Source organism: Babylonia areolata, chromosome 26 (assembly GCF_041734735.1).
Source record: "Babylonia areolata isolate BAREFJ2019XMU chromosome 26, ASM4173473v1, whole genome shotgun sequence".
NCBI lineage: Eukaryota > Metazoa > Mollusca > Gastropoda > Neogastropoda > Buccinidae > Babylonia > Babylonia areolata.
Genome location: NC_134901.1, coordinates 3,031,065 through 3,050,000, shown reverse-complemented (window position 1 = coordinate 3,050,000; position 18,936 = coordinate 3,031,065). Strand labels below are relative to the sequence as shown.

At 37.4% G+C, this 18,936-nt stretch overlaps 3 protein-coding genes across 3 annotated transcripts in view; 1 reads left to right on the top strand and 2 right to left on the bottom strand.

The window, feature by feature from the left end:
- Nucleotides 1-3,432, bottom strand: part of LOC143300419 (5-oxoprolinase-like) — a 70,765-nt gene extending 67,333 nt beyond the window's left edge. The window contains exon 1 of the mRNA XM_076614064.1: nt 3,119-3,432. Coding sequence (XP_076470179.1) covers nt 3,119-3,301 — 183 coding nt within the window. The 5' untranslated portion in view covers nt 3,302-3,432. The remainder of the gene's footprint in view (nt 1-3,118) is intronic.
- On the top strand, nt 3,356-10,878 carry LOC143300420 (NADH dehydrogenase [ubiquinone] iron-sulfur protein 3, mitochondrial-like). Its single transcript, XM_076614065.1, has 6 exons — nt 3,356-3,459; nt 5,119-5,190; nt 6,430-6,677; nt 8,040-8,165; nt 9,135-9,254; nt 10,200-10,878. The coding sequence occupies exons 1-6, from the start codon at nt 3,402-3,404 to the stop codon at nt 10,359-10,361; spliced, it is 786 nt and encodes a 261-aa protein (XP_076470180.1). The 5' UTR covers nt 3,356-3,401; the 3' UTR covers nt 10,362-10,878.
- A 1,408-nt stretch (nt 10,879-12,286) lies between these two features.
- On the bottom strand, nt 12,287-18,881 carry LOC143300540 (bolA-like protein 3). Its single transcript, XM_076614291.1, has 4 exons — nt 18,793-18,881; nt 16,192-16,402; nt 13,507-13,595; nt 12,287-12,766 (listed from the first exon to the last, which is right to left on the bottom strand). The coding sequence occupies exons 1-4, from the start codon at nt 18,820-18,822 to the stop codon at nt 12,698-12,700; spliced, it is 399 nt and encodes a 132-aa protein (XP_076470406.1). The 5' UTR covers nt 18,823-18,881; the 3' UTR covers nt 12,287-12,697.
- Nucleotides 18,882-18,936: the final 55 nt, after the last annotated feature.

The window sequence follows — 18,936 nt, the reverse complement described above, 5'->3', positions numbered from 1 at the left end:
TTTGGACACCAGGAGGCCACACATCAGAGGAGATCCTGCACTGAGTCACTTCCGTGGTGTTCTGTAGTGCCTGTTCTGATTTAACATATCTAAATGACAATATTAGCTTAGCCGTGGAGCCAGACTGAGTGAGCAACCCCCCAAAGTAGAAACCGCCACAACATCCCTCCAAACACAATCCCCCATGAATCTGCTGACACTGAAGACCTTGGCAGGACTCACCACTAGATTAAAGTGGATGGGGGATCAAGACTGAGGTCACTTGGGGTTTTTCGGCCCATGGCTGTCTCCTACCCAGAGCTGAGTGTGCCACGGGCTTAAATGGGGAGGCTTGGACCACTCAGTCCAGTATCATCCATTTCATGGATGCAGCTTTGGGTGTGTTGCTCAAATTTCCTGCCCAATACTGCAAATGTCTGTATCTCTCAGGCCCGGTTGATGCAGGGATATCATTATGACAGGAAGAGTAGAGTTCAGCCTTGTCACACAGTCCCAAACTTAAATGGACCTCCATAGCATCATCATCATCATCATTTAATAGCAAAAATTGTTGACCCGTGAGATCAGAAAAAAAAACAACTCTTCCTTTAACCACCAAGTAGTAGAAATATTCACCCATGAGATCATGAAAAACTTCCACCTTTAACCCACCAGGTAGTATAAGTGTTGACCTGTAAGATCAGAAAAAAAAAATCTCTACCTTTAGCCCACCAGGTAGCAGAAATGTTGACCAATGAGATCAGAGAAGAACCTCCACCTTCAACAAACCAGGTAATGTAAATGATGATCTGGGAGATAAAAAATAAATAAATAAAAATAAATAACAAAATAAAATCTCCACCTTTTAACCCCTCAGGTATTTTTGGAACTTAAAACACAGACCTGCAGAATGGATGTCTAATGCCTCTCCGTTCAGCCAACACAGCCATGACCCAGTCAAGCTCACAAAACCATTACTGGGAGATTAATTCAAAGCACTTTTCATTGGTGAATATTCATGAGCAAATTTTCCAAGCTGAACATTGTGTTGATGATGTATGCTCTTGCATTTATTAAGAATCAAGCGGAAAATCTACCAATGTATGAATTTATTGAAGAAACCTAGACATTAAGCCCTTCCTTTCTGTACTAATTTCAGTCATCCTGATGTTTTTGTAAATGTCTAATGTGCTTTTTTTAACATCAAAATAAAACATGAATATATTGTTTTTTCTCTTTCACAAATTACTTTTTTTAATTTTTTTTTTTTTTTTTTTTACTCTTTCACAAATGCCTTGTAACTAGTACACGAAATAGTAATAAGTGTCACTTTCACACCTTTGCTCTCCCACACACAAACACATGCAAAAATATCTTATGTGCCAATGTAGGTCTTTATCTTATGTGTCTATGTAGATCTATATCCGATAAATGTAACATATGACTGGAGTCTGTTCACATATGACATTGTGTTTCTAGCTTGATTAATATATATATATATATGTGCGCGCGCGCGTGTGTGTGTGTGTGTGTGTGTGTGTGTGTGTGTGTGTGTGTGTGAAAGTGTGCACAGGTGTGTGCACAAGTATGTAGGTGCATACAGTATGAAATAAGTGTGGGTCGTATTTCTGTGTTTGCATTATCATTACAACTTTTCTCTTGAAATGCATAAAGAGTTCTCAACCATAAAAGAAGAGTGATTGATATAATTTTAAAATGTTTCAAATCTTATAACTTGATGAATTTTGAACAAAAAGGATTTGATTCAACAGTGGATTTTATTTGACCGGTTGTACTGAATCAGTAAATGGGTAATGAACATAAAATACATAAACCAAACACAATAAAACAAAACAGACATGAACATAAAAATGTAACTTAAAAGAATATAAACATAAAAACCATAAATGTAAATCAGCATAAAAATTAAAACCAGATAGTCACAGAATTTTTTTGTGAAACATAATTTGTTTTATATATATATATATATATATATTTTCAAACTGCTTATCAACTGTCAATTAAAATAAATAAATTAATAAAAATTTAAAAGAGCTAACTTGCTGTGTTTTTTACCCTTGTATTATCTATCTTATTGCTCAGTACAGTTTTATTGTAAAATATTGTTTAATCAGTAAAAAGAAAGACAACAACAACCCCCCCCCAAAAAAAACAACAACAACAAACAAACAAAAAACAAAACAAACAAAAACAACAACAACAACAAAAAACACATACAAAGCTGGCCTGATGTCAGGCTTAATTGTATACAGCCAAATACCAAAGAAATGAATCACAGACCAATTACATGTTACAGCTATATGTAATAGTGCCTTCTTTCACACAGCTGTTGATATACATATATCATATGTATGTACACACACAAACACACATTCATATATATATATATATATATATATATATATATATATATATATATATATATATATCATACATATAGATAAAAAGATAGATATAGATAGATAGATAGAGAATTATACATAATGTTCCACCAAACAATAACAATGTGAAATTCTTCTAAAGGACACATGAGATGAAGAACAAGGGTCCGTTTTTGCAAAGATCCACTACAGACCAGATGAACTTTTACCAAAACATGAACACTGAATGCGATTAACTATCAAAATTATATTTTGAAAATATTTTTTTAAATACACACACAAAAAAAACAACCCCTGCAATCTTTATGTTGTTTTCTGTTATCTGAAAAAAAACAAAAAACAAAAAAAACCCACCAAGGGTAACACTACCAGATACCTGCAAGTAGAAGCCTGGTTAAGAGTTGGTTAACTTAAAATGTCACATCTACGGGTATGCTACTTTAGTGGCCAAAAGCACACACACTGATAAAGTTTTAAAGTGCCAGCTGCAAACATTTTACAGTTCTTAGTATCCATAAAATAAAAATTAAAAAACCCGTTCTGTTTTGTTTGCTTTCTTTCTTTTCTGTATATCTTTCTTATACGTTTCTGGGCCAAGCTGTCCGGCCTCTCCGAGCAGTGACATCGTTTGCTGATTGAGGTCAGCCTACCGTCAACTCCTATCGGTGCACAACATTATATATAATAATACATTTGTCTCGTGGTAACGAATGATGCACTGCAAAATCAGCACTCACATCTTGAATTATTCTTCTGATGGCTTCACGTGGAGCGTCAGGGTAGTTGAGAGGATCTTCTGATAAAAGCTTCAGTACGCGCACTTTCCCGTTGGGGCATCGAGCCCAGACATCTGTGAACGTTCCACCACGATCTATGGCAAACTGAAACATCCCACTTTTACTTTCACCTTGCCTCGCCATGTTGTCAATCTACAAATGGAGCAGTTCTTCCTGGCCGATTTTTACAAGGTTACATTGAGTTAAATTCTCAAATGGTTGGATTGCACAAGGCAAGGTCAAAATGGCGTCCAGACTTTGCCGAGCTGTGAGGCCAATTGCAAATATTGCTAGGAAACAACGTAAGCACATTTTCATATGCTGTGTTTTCTGAGTGCGTTATGTATTTACAAATGTGATCTATGCAGTGGATAGTTTTATTACAGGTTGACTTTAGAAATGTGAATGATGGGTGTCGCTTGATACTGTCGATTGTGCAGTTGAGAAGTTCAATCATACAGAAACCGTCGTCTGCTGAGGTTACTGCTTATTCTTAGACAGTTAGAGAAAGAAAGAAAAAGCATTGGTAATTGATAGTACGCGTATGTGTGTTCACAATAAACCGATCGAGCCAAATATAAGAAAATTCAGCCAAAAACAACAACACCAACAACAAAACCCCCCAAAACTCAAAACCCTAAAAACACAGTTGTGATTCAAAACAAAAGTTAAACTTGAAATGAACTTTTTAAGGTATTTTGGAGATCTGATTATCTGAGGAGGTTATATGTTGGTACAGCCAATACTTTACAATATATGTGTATGCAACAAGTAACTGAGGGGAGGATGTAGTGTTTGGCTGAATATAAATTATGCCAAGAGTAATAGTAATATATTTTTCAATTAAAAGAGCGTCATTACATAGCATTGGATTCAACTTAAGAGTCAGCTTTTTGTGTCTTAAGTAAGGGAGGGAGGAGAGGTACAAGTGCAAAAGTTGTTATTATTATTCAAGTTTAAACAGAAAAAAACATAAGAAAAAAATGTGTGGGAAACAAGATCATCAGTAGCATAAATAGTGTTGTGTGAGAATGACATTGTCATTTCATAGTGTAAACTTCAAAGGTTTTCCTTGTTTCTGTGCTTTGACAACAAGTTGTTTTAGCAGTGGAACATCTTGTGCAATTGCGCATCCCAATGATATATTATTGCATACACACATAAATTTCTTGTTCTGTAATTTTTTGCCGGCATTTGCCAAGACTGAAATTAGTGAGAGGGCTGCAGGGTTCTTGTAACTTCTTCAGTGCAGACACTGACTGAATTGGGCCAAGGAAAAAACCTGAAAACAACTTTGTTTTGATCTTATGATTATGGGCTGTTTCTAATTGTATACTTCAAATAGCATCTGTTCAACCATCGCTACTCATGTCTAGTATACTTTCTCATTTCTCACTTTCTGTGACCATGATGCACCAGTCCATTGTTAGAATTTCATCTTTGAGCAGCTATTGCGCCTAGACCTTTTTATCCTCTTCTTTACTAGACTGTCTCAGTAGGAGATCACTAATTCATCATTACTGGATTGTGGTCTGGTAGACACGTTTGACCAGTTCTTGCATTAGGGTCACCCAGCAGAGATTAAGATATAGTAATGTTGCCATTATACTGCTTTACACTAATTACAGAATGTGTCACTGGCTCAGTGGCTGAGCTGACTGTCCACTTTCAAGGCAGAAAGTTACTTCACAGATGCAGTCCTTTTTTCTTTTTTTTTCTCTCTTTTATTTTTTTTTCCTGTGTAGGCACTTTGTATACATGTATGGGGGCATTCCATGTGTGTGGATAGGGAGTACGGGGGTCAGGACAGGTGAGGGATGTATGTGTGTGTGTGTTTGTGTGAAGCCTTTGAGAACAGAACTGAACTAGTGAAAGAGCAGGAGCTAGGATGTATCATGATAATTGTGGGGAAAATACATGTGTGCATTATAACTGTCTATCATAGTCTTCCCATATTTCAGTGTTCCAGCAACCTGCAGCAGCTACACAGCTGCGTTTTCAGTCCAATGAGTGTCCTCCGAAAGAGACAAGGCGTAAGTAGACTTAGTAAAATAAAAAATGAAACTAATACAACAAAAAAATAAAACAAACAAGTTAAATAGGAAAGGTCTACATATTATATGTATTCAGAACTCATATTCAGATAGATAAACAAACAAACAGGCTAGCTGACAAATATAAGAAGCTGACAATATTTAGTAGACATATATACATATATGCATGCTTTCAGGCACATGGACATTTGAGCAGATGTTTATATTATATAAATATACACACATGTGTACATGCACTCAGACTTTCACAGATGTACAAATATAAATGGTCTTGAAATAATTTGTTTTAGCCAATACATAGTGAATGATTCTGTCACAAAAGTGAGGGTCCTGTTTAATTAATTTTTTTAAATTAAAAAACAAAAATTATAATTGATATGTAGTGATACTCTTAGACATATATTTAGATACTGTTTTTAACTATTACATATGCTGTAGAGAAATGAGTTGAAACTAAAGTAGAATACTGATTTAAAAAAAAAGAAGTACAGATTGGTTTGAATTGGATAGGTTGTGTGCATACATGTACACAGACTCTGCCATTGAATTGCATTGATGCAAGTCACATGTTGCTATTTGTGATTTTGCTGTGAAAATAAGTTGCTTCAGTTTATCTAAGTCGGTTAACTTGTGGACTTTTAGTAACTACTTATCAGACACAGGTTTGTATTTTGTTTCATTTCAGTATTCAGGAAATTTTTATGGATTTATTCATGGAGCATACATGAATCCAACAGTCACAAATTTGTAAAAGTAAAGAAAATAAAATGATGCACTGTTTATGTTACATCAGTTAATATCTTGGAACAGTAATATTAAGTAAAATTGGAATCAAACTGTGTCGCTGGGTGAAAAATTTCTTGCCACAAACTTCCCTGCTGATGAAAATTTATCAGTCACCAAGTTCCATGTGTGTTGCATTGAACTTTGAAGCAAGTTAGAATGGGTAATTTCATGTATTTGAAATCCTTTGGTGTATAGCAAGTCCTCTTTCTCTCTGTGTCTGTCTATATATTATACATATGCACAGAGAGAGACAGAGAGAAAGAGAGAGAGAGATTGTAGAACTGGAAGCAATCATTAAAATAAAGTACTGATAATGTTTTTTCCTATGATTTCCATTATTCCAATCATGGTTTTATGCACATGATTTTTTAAAAATTTTAAAATTTTTTTTTAGGAAAGTAATAAAACGCATATGTTCCTGTTAACTTTCAGCCACTGTGCGGCCTCACAACCCCCTCTTGAAACAGCAGGCCAAGGACTTTGGTCAGTATGTGGCGGAGTGCCTGCCCCGCTTTGTTCAGAAGGTGGACGTCACCTATTGCGATGAGCTGGAGATAATGATCCACCCTGAGGGGGTCATCCCTGTGCTGACTTTTCTCAAGGACCACACCAACGCTCAGTTCCTCAACATCGCTGACCTCTGCGCTGTGGATGTCCCTACCCGGGAGTACAGGTTTGAGGTGAGTGGAGTAGTTGTGGGCAGAGAGAATTTTTAAAAGGTGTAGTGGTTCTTGATATTTATAATTGTGGGCAGAGAGAAGTTTCAAAAGGGATAGTGGTTCTTGATTGTTAATTTTGAAAAGTTCAGGAAAATTGGGAAGAAGGAAAAATGACAAACATTAGCTTGAAGTGGAAAAATAGAATCGTGTTCATTTATATTTCTTTAAATGTCAACAGTTCAACTCAAGCTTATAACAGCCATCACCATATATTGCTGTTTTCTTGTGTTTCTGTTACATGACCGTCAGCCAGATAAATTGTCTGTCATTTTCCACATATTTGAAACATACTTTAAGGAGGCTTCAAATTTATCAACTTTCCAGGTGGGATACTACCCACCCAGGGTGGAAAGATGACCCAAAGGCCATTCTGCAATATTGAAGGCATGGTATTGAAAGGATAGGAATTATCTACAGTCTAGATATGGTAATCTAGAAATGTATCCTAATATCAAAATCTTGTTTATTATCTGGTTGCTTCCCTTGGCATATGTGACCTTTACCTGAATGAAAATGGCATGTGTAATTCATCTATGCCGATTTGACATTGAAATAATTCACTAGCTCAGAGTATTCATGACTAATCACAGAGAGCAATGAACACCTGGACTTAAAACTTCGAGCTAAATCTTAAAAGTAGCTATTAAGATGTGAAATTATTTGATTGAAACATAGTGGTTTAGCTTGCAATGTGTGTGTGTGTGTGTGTGTGTGTGTGTGTGTGTGTGTGTGTGTGTAAGTGACTGACCCAGATATGCATATATATACAGGGCAATGAGACAGGGTTACGATGAAGTTGACAATTTCAAAGCATGCAACTCTCCACATGCAAGGAAGAGGATATTCAAAATGATATTGAAACAGTGTTGAATATCTTATTGTCTGAGGTTCGCTTCCCCATCTTTGACCGCCTGTAAACAACCTGTAGACATTTTAGATAGATATGCAAGCTACGTGTGTTTGTGGATATGTTCTTGTCTTGTACTGTTGTAGACATACAGATGATAATTCTGTAGACATTTTGGGCAAATGAGCAAACCACATATATGTTTATCGAAAATCTTTTTATGGCACACATACTTTGAAGACATAAAAATAGGATTAATCGTCATGACATTTTGATACAGTTGGTTTTAACACAAATCTGTTTGTGAATTTGCGATATATCTGAGAATCCATCTTTTACCCTGTTTACTTTATATGAATTCAGTGGTGTACTAAAAGTTGTGCACCAGATCTTTGGCCTAAAGAGCATATTCAAATTCAGAATCACACAAGACACCAAGTCAAATGATAGCCCAGGTATTGATAATCTGTTTACAGGTTGTATACAACCTGTTGTCACTACGCTACAACACTCGGATAAGAGTGAAGACGTACACTGATGAGCTTTCTCCATTGGACTCTGCCTGTGAAGTGTATGCTGGCGCTGACTGGTATGAGAGAGAGGTATGCTTTTGTCATCTTGTGTTGAATGCTACAACTTTGTCGCACTTCCATGTTCTAAACTTCTATACAGCTTTGTCACGCTGCCATGTTTTCATGCTGGAGCAGTTGTTAGCAGGGAATCTTGGACTGAAAATGGCTGTGGAGTATTCATGATGAAGTAGCTCAGTATAGAGGCTTGAAAAACGTGGTATGAATGAAGTAAATCATATTTAAGTTTGTTTTTTTTCGGGGGGAGGGGGGGTGCAAAATTGCCCATTTGCAGAGAAATACACAAAACTGAAAGCTATGTTGATTGTGGTGGCTGAGTGGTTTGAGCATTTGATTCTCACTCATGTGTCTGGGGGAGGAGTCTTTTCTGATCTCCCAGGCCAACATATGAATGAACCTACTAGTGCCTGAATCCCCTTCACCTGTGCATGCATGCAGAAAATCAAGAATGGACATAAAAAATCCTGTAATCCATGTTAGCATTCCATGGATTATGGAATCATGAAAATCCAGTATGCATCAACCACAACAGAATTTTCATCAAATTGGTTTGGTTGTGTGACAGAATGAATAAGAACAAAAGTCAGTATTTAAAATGTATGCAAAGTCATTAAGAAAAGTTGGGGTCTTAAAAGTTGATCTTTTGAAATAGAATGGTACTACACTGTGTTCAACTTAAAGGCTTCTCAGATAAGCACAAATATAAATATATATATATTTTTTTTGCTGTTGTTTTTTCCTTTGATAATCATGTATATTTGATTGTTTGAAAAGGAAAAAAAAAGATTTTCAGATAGATTGTGGAAGTCATTATATTGTTTTTTCTTCTTTTATTTTAATTTTATTGTTCTTATTTTTTTTAACAAGGATTTCATATTTGGGAAGAAAGAGAAGAAAATTAGGTTGAAAAAGAGGGGGAGATAGGTATTCCTTGTTTTTTTCCTCAATCATATCATCAGAATTGATGTTTCATTTCTGCAGGTGTGGGACATGTATGGGGTGTTTTTTGCCAACCACCCAGACTTGAGGCGAATCCTGACAGACTATGGTTTTGAGGGCCACCCCTTCCGCAAGGATTTTCCCCTCTCAGGATATGTGGAGGTAAGCTGACTGCTATGTTTGTCATGATGCCTATTCAAGAGTGGACATATAGAAAGGTGGTGCTTGCAGAATCACGTTGTTACTTCTTGCATCAAAGTATTTGTGAAAAGCATTGAATAGTCTCAAGCTCAGCACACAAACTTAGGCACAAACTCAGATTTCTAATTCAGTAATTGTAAATTGTTAATGAAATGCCACATCTTTTTATGCATTTAAACCACTTAATGAAAAGGAGGATAGAAATTGGATGTCACTGACGACAGCTGACCTGGAGATCATTTGAAATTTACTACTGCAACCATGGATTTTCATTTCCTTCTGCTGCTGCTCCCTCTGGATTTTTGTTTGTATGTGGAATATTTTTACATAATGTACAGCAAATTTTATCTGAAACATAGCCACCATCTTACTGCAGCTGCCGAGGAAAGGAAAAGAGGTGTTTTTTTTTTCATTGTTTGGTTTACATACGTATATAGCACCTGTTCTTCGTCAGAGACTAAGCTCTTTACTAACATGGAGTCATTTGCACAACAGGCTTACTTCCTGGACAGAGCCGACAGTGCTGCCTTTTAAGAGCTCATCATTCATTTCCTGTGTCATTCAGTCAGGTTTTCGTTCACACACACACCACGTGAGTGGATTTACAATGAAATTTTGGCAAGGACAGTTCTGTCGCTGCTGTAGGTTCTTTAATGTGCATGAAGTGTTTAATGCACACAGGACCTTAATTTGTCATCCCATCTAAATGAGTAGCATTCTAACCGCCACTCACTTTTTAGTGGAAGGGGAGAAAACACTGTCAAGTGTGGGATCCGATCCTGTACACTAAGTGTCCTAGATGGATGTGTCACCACAAGGCCACTATTCCACATCAACATCATGTAACTGTCCAGTACATCAGAGACTTCTGATTCCATCCCTGATGAAAATAAATGGTGGTTTCAGGTGCGCTATGACGATGAAGTGAAGCGGGTGGTGGTGGAGCCCATCGAACTTCAGCAGGAATTCCGCAAATTTGAGTACTCCACGCCCTGGGAGACCTTCCCCACCTACAGGCGGATTGAGGCCGGCCCAGAGGAGACCCCTGATCCTGCACCCCAGAAATAAACCATCACAAGCCTAGGGGAGCCAGCAAGTTTCTGTGAAAGAAAGTGAAATTTGCAGGGTGTGATAACACTGTTAAATCGTTAGGAAATGTGGAGGACAAAACCTTTGAACATGTGCACTGTTGAGCTGCCATTTCACATGGTTCAACTGGGTGAAATAAAAAGTGTCAGATTCCATATGGTTTTGCTGTCTTGGTAGTCTGTGAAGGTCTTGTGCTTATTTGTGATACACAGTATCTGATTGTCATCAAAGACTGGAGTACAGTCTGTGAGGTGAGAGAAGTGTCTAGCAAAATGTACAGCCATTTGTTCCAACAGTAAACTGATGATTAGTTATCACCAGATTGCCAGATTAGAACGACACAAATGCCAATTAAATTAAGATCTGTCAAAGGTTTGGTTGTACAGTTGATTTCCTTAAGAGGACAGTTGTGTTGTGTGTCATAAGAGTAGGCTGGTTGACTTTTTTTTCTTGTGTTAATCATTTTAATGTTTAATAAATCATTTCAGTTGTGTAAGCTTGTCTCTGTTTGTTGCCCATGTAGGTGTGAAGTGTTTGTTGTAATAATTAGTACACATTTTATGGTGACAGGGTCATATAAAATTCATTTTGAGAGAATGTGTATATGTAGTATGAGTGTTTGAAAAAAAAATCAGCTCTTCTTTTTCTGCCCAAGAGAGATTAGCTCTGGAAAATATACAGGGCTCCCAATTCTCACCCAGTTCACTTGTTTCAGATAAAAATTCTTTTAGGGGAATAACATATCAGTGGGAGATAAACTATATAAAGTACAGGAAAATACTTGTTCAACAGTTGATGACAAGACTGATCACCGTCAGTTCAACTGTAGATCAAATTTCAAATTACTGATATCCTTAGGAAGGACAGATACTCATGTGTTTATATATATCATGTGTGTATATCTGTCTTTGGTTCTCTCGAGATTGGATTACTGCAGTTCTCTTTTGGCCGGCCTTCCCAAATATCCGTTAGACTTCAATAAATTCAGAATAACGCTGCCAGACTCATTTGCAGAGCTTCTAATTTGACTATGTTTCTCCTCTTCTTCAGTCTCTTCACTGGTTGCCTGTTTCTATCGATTTGACTAAACTATCCACTAGATTTTTTCTGCAGGAAACGGATCTGGCCCAAAGTATCTTTCTGAACTCGATATCTGTTCTGTCTGGCCAGCTCCATTCTTCCTCTGCTACTCAACTTCTCAGGATACCTCACGCCAGAAGTAAGACCGAAGGACACATATCATTTTCTTTTCAATCGCCTAAGTCGTGGAACAAGCTTCCTGATAACCTCCGTCATTCTGACTCCGCCTCTTTCAAATCTGGTTTCAAAACTCACACCTCCCTCAGCAATAAGTTCATTTGTGGCACCTCCACTTCTTTGTGTGTGGTGTGCTTGAATATGTGTGTATATAAATGTACGTGTACACATACACATGCATGTGTATGAATGTGTATTTGTGTGTGTTTGTATGTTTGATCTTGGCATTCAACACGTACACATCCATTCAAATAAGCAGTCACAACCACACGCACACACACACATGTTCAAACAGGCATTCCAATACATACAACCACATGAAGAACATGCTCAACAAGCACACATACTAATACATTATAAATACTTAAAAACAAACAGCATACATGCAAACACAAATGCACACACATGCGTGCCTACTCTCTCACAAACTGTAAGCACCTTTTGTTCACAGATGGCCATTTACACATAGCCCCATCTCCTACTTGCACACAATCATGTATGGTAGAATCTGTGAGAAGGACAATTGTTCAGCTTGTTGTTTTGTTGCCATCGTCCATTGATTAAGCAACTCAGACTCTGCCAAACCCTTTGTGACACACACACAAGTTTTCTCACACACACAAACACGCAAAGAAAAAAACATGGAAGACCTGAGAAGTTTAGTTTATTCACAACTGTTCTCTAAGCAACATAGCTAAGAGTTTCTGGTTATATCTGATTATCTCTACTTTGAAATATTTTTATGAAAAATACATTATTAAACTGCACCTATCTGTCATATGCATAGGCATGTACAGACACACACACAAAGTCACACTTACATAAACACACACACATGCACACACACAGATCAACAAACATAACGGAAGATATAATCCGTGTTGTTTTAGAAGATGGACTTCACCGTTCAGATTCTGAAGACAAAGGAATTTAGTCTGCGTCACACAAACAAAAATCATACAAAAGTATGTTCTTTATATCCCCTTTAGCAGTCTTGACATCACGCATTTCATACAGATCAACAAAAAGCTTTCATGCTCATGGGTGAACTACAACTATCAACTGTTTCCAGGAACTCTGGTGTTTAGCTGAAGGCCATGCATCTCTTTGATCTCCTCAGCAAGGGCCTGGAACAGAATATCATAAATAATATCCATCAATTCATTTATTACACTGTTCACTTAAACCAGAGACATGCTTGGTAATTAGAATTTTCATTTAATCTGATTTCTGTGCATTGCACCTAATACCCACTTCTTCAAGAAAAATAAGACAATGTTCCTGACTTGGTCAAACACATGAAAGAGAACTGACACCTTTTCTGATATTTGAAAAATCTACCTCGCCAAATAAACCATCAACAAAAATACACATTAATGAATATGTTTGAAATTGTACTAAACCGTGGGCATATGTGCCCCACAGGGCTCCACACTGAAAAGAAGAACAGAATGTCACAAATCTAGCAACAGCACAAATTAGGTACTAAGAAAATATGCAAAAATGTTTTTACTGCTTCAGATTTGGTTCAAAAGAAATTTCAAGACATCCTTTCTTCCTAGTATACTGTTCAGACAAGATAACTATATGCTATAAATATGTAAATTTAAAACGAAACATCAGTCAGCAAATAAATGAAACTATCCATTTTTCCTCTCTGGTCTCATACTTACCGTTCTTGGATTGATAGCACTAGCAGTCTTGATTAAAAAAAAAAAAAAAAAATTTTTTTTTACTCATTTCTTTTTCCTACTTATTTTACTTACTTTTTTCTCCACAGTAAGTGGAAGTCATTTGTAAACATGCAAGTCAATGTTTTATGAATTATAACGAACAAAAATCTGCAGGTAAACTGATTAATCCTTACCTCGTTGACAAGTCGATGTTGCTGCATTGTTCGTTTTCCCTTAAACTCCTCTGCTTCAATGGAGATCTGGTACATTGCTCCACAACCACCTGAACATGGACAAAGCAACTGTCTTCCAATTAAGCACTCAGGAGCATGCATGCAGGCATGTAAGAAGTGCATAGGGAGACACACTAGTGCATAAAAAGAACAGAACCAACCATAACAAAAGGAGAGCACCTTGGTGATGTTGGTCCCAAGGAATGCTCTGTGGCCTTTCATGCTCCGATCTCAAGGTGACCTCAATTTTAATCACTCTCCACTGAATATTCTGTGGCCTTTCATTCCCTGTGGTGGCCTCAATTTTAATCACTCTCCACTTCTGTGCTTGTGGTAAGTCCCTGTCTAGGTCTTTGGTGCTGGCACATTCATGGTGGGGATATCTTTGAAAGGACTTGGTGAATACACATCTCTGAATCTGGCTCTGTTTATTGTCATAAGTAGGGGCTAAGAAGGTGTCCTTCATATGTTTAATCAGAACAGGCATTACTGAACACCAATGAAGTGACCCAGTAGCAGGGCTGGGTCTCCTCTAGTGTGTGGCCTTCTAGGACTGCTATTGGTATCATTGACTGCAGCAGATGAACCCAGGTGTGGCTGTGTATGTGGGACTTAGAATGAGTGGCATGGGAGTCATGCCACTGAAACGGTGCTGATGATATGGCAGCAACAAAGAAACAAAACCAAAAAAATTGTGCATAAAAAGAACAGAACAAACACAAATCTTATTGTGATAGTGTGAAGAGTAAATGGGTTGCAATGAATATTTGAAGGCAATCTCCTTTTTAAGAAAAGAAAATTATGTAACTACATTTGAGGATGATTCTTCTTATAAAACATTATGAATAAAATGTAAGTATTTTTCAACAATTGTAATAACAATCAAAAGATGGCTATTCTTTCAAATACTGAAAAAGGTGAACATTTTAATTTGACTCTTCTTACCTTACAAGAAATCCCATGTCAATTCTTAATGGCATAATTTCATCATACTCTTCTAATTTACTTACATGTCTATTTTCTCTGCCTATTTGGCTGTGATTAGTGTTAACATACACATTGATTTACAGTGATGTACTGGAAAATGTCAAAAGTTACTGTGGACCAAAAAACAAAAAAACACACACACACAAAAACAAAAAAAAAAAAAAAAAAAAGGAAAAATATCTCATGGATTTCTGAGTAAACCTGACATTCATTTGTTGATTCAAATTAGTTGGGAGTTGTTTTTTGTTTAGTTTTTTTCCCCCCACATGTAAACATTTTATTAACATAAGTCACAAGAAGTAATTTATGCAAATGAACTAAACTGAATACAAGGTATGTCCTGAAGGGGAAACAGAGTATCTTATATATTCATAATTAGTTGTCTTCAAAGTCTAAACCTGAAAAATACACAAATACAAGACAATGGTAAATGTTTTAAAAATTTCATTCACAACTGGTCATCTATCCATTCCAAATCGTGTGCTAATTGCAAGGCAGAAAAAAACAACAACCTTAATATATACAATAAGGAATTAAATATACATTTTAAAACTTCACAAAATTAGTAATTAGTAAATTACCCAACACCACACACACAAACATATTGCTAGAGCCACCACAAGTGACCCATCAAACAAAATATCAAAAACTAGCCGCTGTGACAAAGTGGTTAGCGTCGCGGACTAATGGCTGGGAGGATGCGGGTTCGAATCCCAGTGAAGGTGGGTTTTTCAGCCGGCTCCTACCCAGAGCTGAGTGTGCTGTGGGCTTAAATGGGGAGACTGGGACCACACAGTCAAGTGTCATCCACTTCAAGGATGCGTCTGTGTGTGTTGCTCTAATTACCTGACCAACACTGCAAGTGTCTGTATCTCATGGGCCTGGTTAACACCAGGATATCATTATGACAGGATGCATAGAGTACAGCCTTGTCATGCAGTCCCAAACCAAAATGGACCTCCATAGCAACATTGTTATTGTCATCCTCCTCCTCCATCATCATCAATCTAAACAAAACAGTCTCAAAGTCTGTGGCCTTTCATGCCCTGCTCTCATGGTGACCTCAGTTTCAATACCCCTCCACTGTGCTTGGGGCGAGTCCTGTCATTGTCTTCAGTGTCGGCAGATGCATGTGGGGCTTTTGTTTGCGGGATGTGGTGGCGGTCTCCACTCTGGGAGGGACGCTCACTCAGTCTGGCTCCACGACTAAGCCATTATTGTCGTTAGTAGGGGGCTTAGTAGGTGGTGTCCTAAGTATGCTGAATCAGAACAGGCACCACTGAACACCACCGAAGTGACTCAGCAGCAGTGCAGAGTCTCGTCTGGTGTGTGGCCTCCTGGCGGCCTAACATCGATGGTTCCCTGCGGACTGCTGACGCTGGAACTGTGACGGACGAACCCAGGTGTGGCCGTGTATGGGGAAATCTAAATGAGCGGCATGAGAGTAATGCCACTGAAATGGCGCAGATGATGGGGCAGCAAAAAAAAGAAAAAAAAAAAAAAAAAAAAAAAAGAGTTCCAGCAATCTGTTACCAAAAGCCAAACACATGTGATGAAAAGTAACCACAACCAGAAAAAGAAAAAAAAAATTGACAGCCAAACATTTCACAAATTTTTTTCGAAATTTCTTTTTCACAATTGCAAATTGTGACCTTTTACCTGAAACATCACTAACTTCGATGACCTTGGCACCAGGGAATTTGGACTTCAGTTTCTCAACGATGGCCTTCTCCCCATCTGTCAGCTGTACTGTTCTGCTGTAACCACAAGCAGTCTGAGACAGCAATGGCAGTCGCTGTTGACACTGTGCTGGAGTCTGTACATGTTGATGTGGAGAAGCTGCCACTCTCCACTGCGCGCATCTGCTGATCTGTCATTACAAATAATGAATGAGGGATACTGTTACTCTTGTTTAAGACAAAAGGCATTATGATTATTCAAACAGGGACTGTACAGTTGTGGAGTAACACTACCTAATCCTTTACTATGTATTTCTTTTTTGTTTCTGCCACTTTATTGATTTTTTTTGTTGATTTTTTAATTTTTTAATTTTTGTTGTTGTTGCAAATGGAATAAAAAATAAGACTTATTCAGTGATTGCCTGAATGTCAAGGGCACCAACAAGCACTTCAAGACCCTTCCATGATTCTTACATTACTGCTATCAACTTTTCCTTATTATGTGTTTATATATATATATATATATATATATATATATATATATATACACATTTTTTTCTATATCTTTTTTTTTTTTTTTTTTTTACAAAGTATTGTTATTAAACTTCTGAAATTAATACCACCTGTTTCAACTTTTTCCCCACCTGGACTGAGCATGATAAAGTAACAACTATAATGTGTCTTGGTAATCAAGTCTGAAAAAAAAGTCAAAACGAAGCAGTTAAAACAATAAAATCCTTTAAAAAAAAAACAAAAAAAACAACAACCTTTTTTGTGCATACTTTACTGGTTATGCGAGAAATATTTCCTTCAAATGAGGTGGCATCACTGGCATTCACAAGTTTCCCATCTCTTTTAACCTTCTTCATTTCACAGGTCTTCTGTAAATTCCTTGAGTGCCTCAGGATGGAAAACTTTGTCCCCTTCCATTGTGCAAAACATGCCCCAAGATAGAAATTTCTGTGCCCTTGTAGGAATTTTCTTGTCACAAAATCGTTAAATTCATCATCATGTAAAACTGTCATAATTGGACAGTGTGGTATTTTCCTTTATAAAAGTATTGGCTACACACACACACACACACACAGAGTGACACACACACACACATATATAATTATAAAAAATATATATATAACCCTGTGACCAAACATCCCTTTGCAAATAGCTGTCACTATGTATAAAGGCTAGGCACTGAAAGGGTTGATACAAAATGTGTCTGTGTGATTATAGCACAACATTTTATCTCTATAAGTCTATTTCATTGTTACACAGATAGGATGGTTATTAAAAAAAAAAAAAAAAAAATAGAAGAAAAAGCTATCATGGACATGGGTTAAATGTTGACATTTTTGTCAGTGTACATCCACAGTAGGTGTTTTCTTGGTTTCTCAATTTACAGTATTTCCAGACAACAATTTCAGCACCAATTTTTGCATCCTGAACATCCATCATTACTCAATACTGACAACTCCCTCAAGTTTCAGTTTAAATAGGCATCAATGCACGTGGACTGATCCAAATAACACATCTCACTATCTGCTTAAAAAGTCTTTTTCCTTCTTTTTTTTTTGTTTTTTTTGTTGGTTCCCTAAAGAAACAGATGCCTGACCTATGCATAAACCCACATGCTGGTCAGGGTCTTGAGAACTGATACATGACATCACGGGAAAAAACAAAACAAAGAAACCTGAACAAATCTCAAGAGAACATCTTCAGTGACAGTTCCTGCCAATGTGTGTGGCAAGAAAAAAAGAAGACAACGTGTAACAGAAGCATGTGTGAGTATATTTACATGTGGGGACTACACAATGGTGGCAGGCAAGGGTTGTGCTGAGTCATGTACTAAAATGCAAGTTTTTCTGAACACACACAAATAACCATTAGATACCAATATACTGACAACTATTGTGGGTGGGTGACGCAGACTGTTAACACATATGTTGACTCGGGAGATCGGAAAAATCACCCTTCAGTTAGGGGTAAAACCACTGCACCCATGCTGTGCACCATCTGACCAAGATCTGGAACAGCGCTCTGATCATTCAGCTGTAGATACACGCTTGACACTATAAGTATAACTATAATTATATATTAAGGTATATGATTCAACAGTTTGAAATGCTCGGTCTGGGCCTGAAAAAATCGTCCTAATAGTGCAAATTATGATATATTACATAATTTAAACGAGTTGCAGTTGCTTGTGTCAGGTAACCATAGTGCAACTCCTGCTCCCGTCGCTCCCTTCCCCTGCATGTGTCACAGATATTTTGCAGTTCAGCAGACGGCTTATTCCGGCAGAAAATAATAAACAACTGTCACTTCACAATCGTTACCGGCGTAGAATCGTTCATAATCACACAAACTAACACAGTTGGTCCTTCTGTAAACGTTCAAACAGAAAACACCTGCTGCACAATGAGTCCAGTCCACACACGTTGCAAGTGCAACCTAACTCGGGCAACTAAGGGCAAGTTACGTAACGTGTCCATCCATATACGCCTCTTTTTCTGTGTTTAGTTTAGATGTTTTCGGCCCATTACAGTTATTGTCGGTATAGCACAATCATTTAATGCTGCTTTACCTGCCGCGTTAAGTGTAAGATCCGCAACATCCTCAAGCGTTCTGTAGAAAGTTGAGTAAGGTTTTCCGCTGTGTGTCCGTGACCTTCTGCAGCTGATAGGGAGTTGTTTGTAGCATGAATTTACAAATGCGTGGACTTTCTACT

Bases quoted from the DNA above. Each gene is read 5' to 3' on its own strand.
- LOC143300420 (XM_076614065.1), top strand. From the start codon at position 3,402: ATGGCGTCCAGACTTTGCCGAGCTGTGAGGCCAATTGCAAATATTGCT. The intron at 5,191-6,429 runs GTAAGTAGACTT...GTTAACTTTCAG, and splicing joins TCCTCCGAAAGAGACAAGGC to CCACTGTGCGGCCTCACAAC. The intron at 9,255-10,199 runs GTAAGCTGACTG...TGGTGGTTTCAG, and splicing joins CCCTCTCAGGATATGTGGAG to GTGCGCTATGACGATGAAGT.
- LOC143300540 (XM_076614291.1), bottom strand. From the start codon at position 18,822: ATGTTGCGGATCTTACACTTAACGCGGCAG. The intron at 13,596-16,191 runs GTAAAAGGTCAC...GTCCATGTTCAG, and splicing joins CGAAGTTAGTGATGTTTCAG to GTGGTTGTGGAGCAATGTAC. The intron at 12,767-13,506 runs GTAAGGATTAAT...ATTCTGTTCCAG, and splicing joins AACATCGACTTGTCAACGAG to GCCCTTGCTGAGGAGATCAA.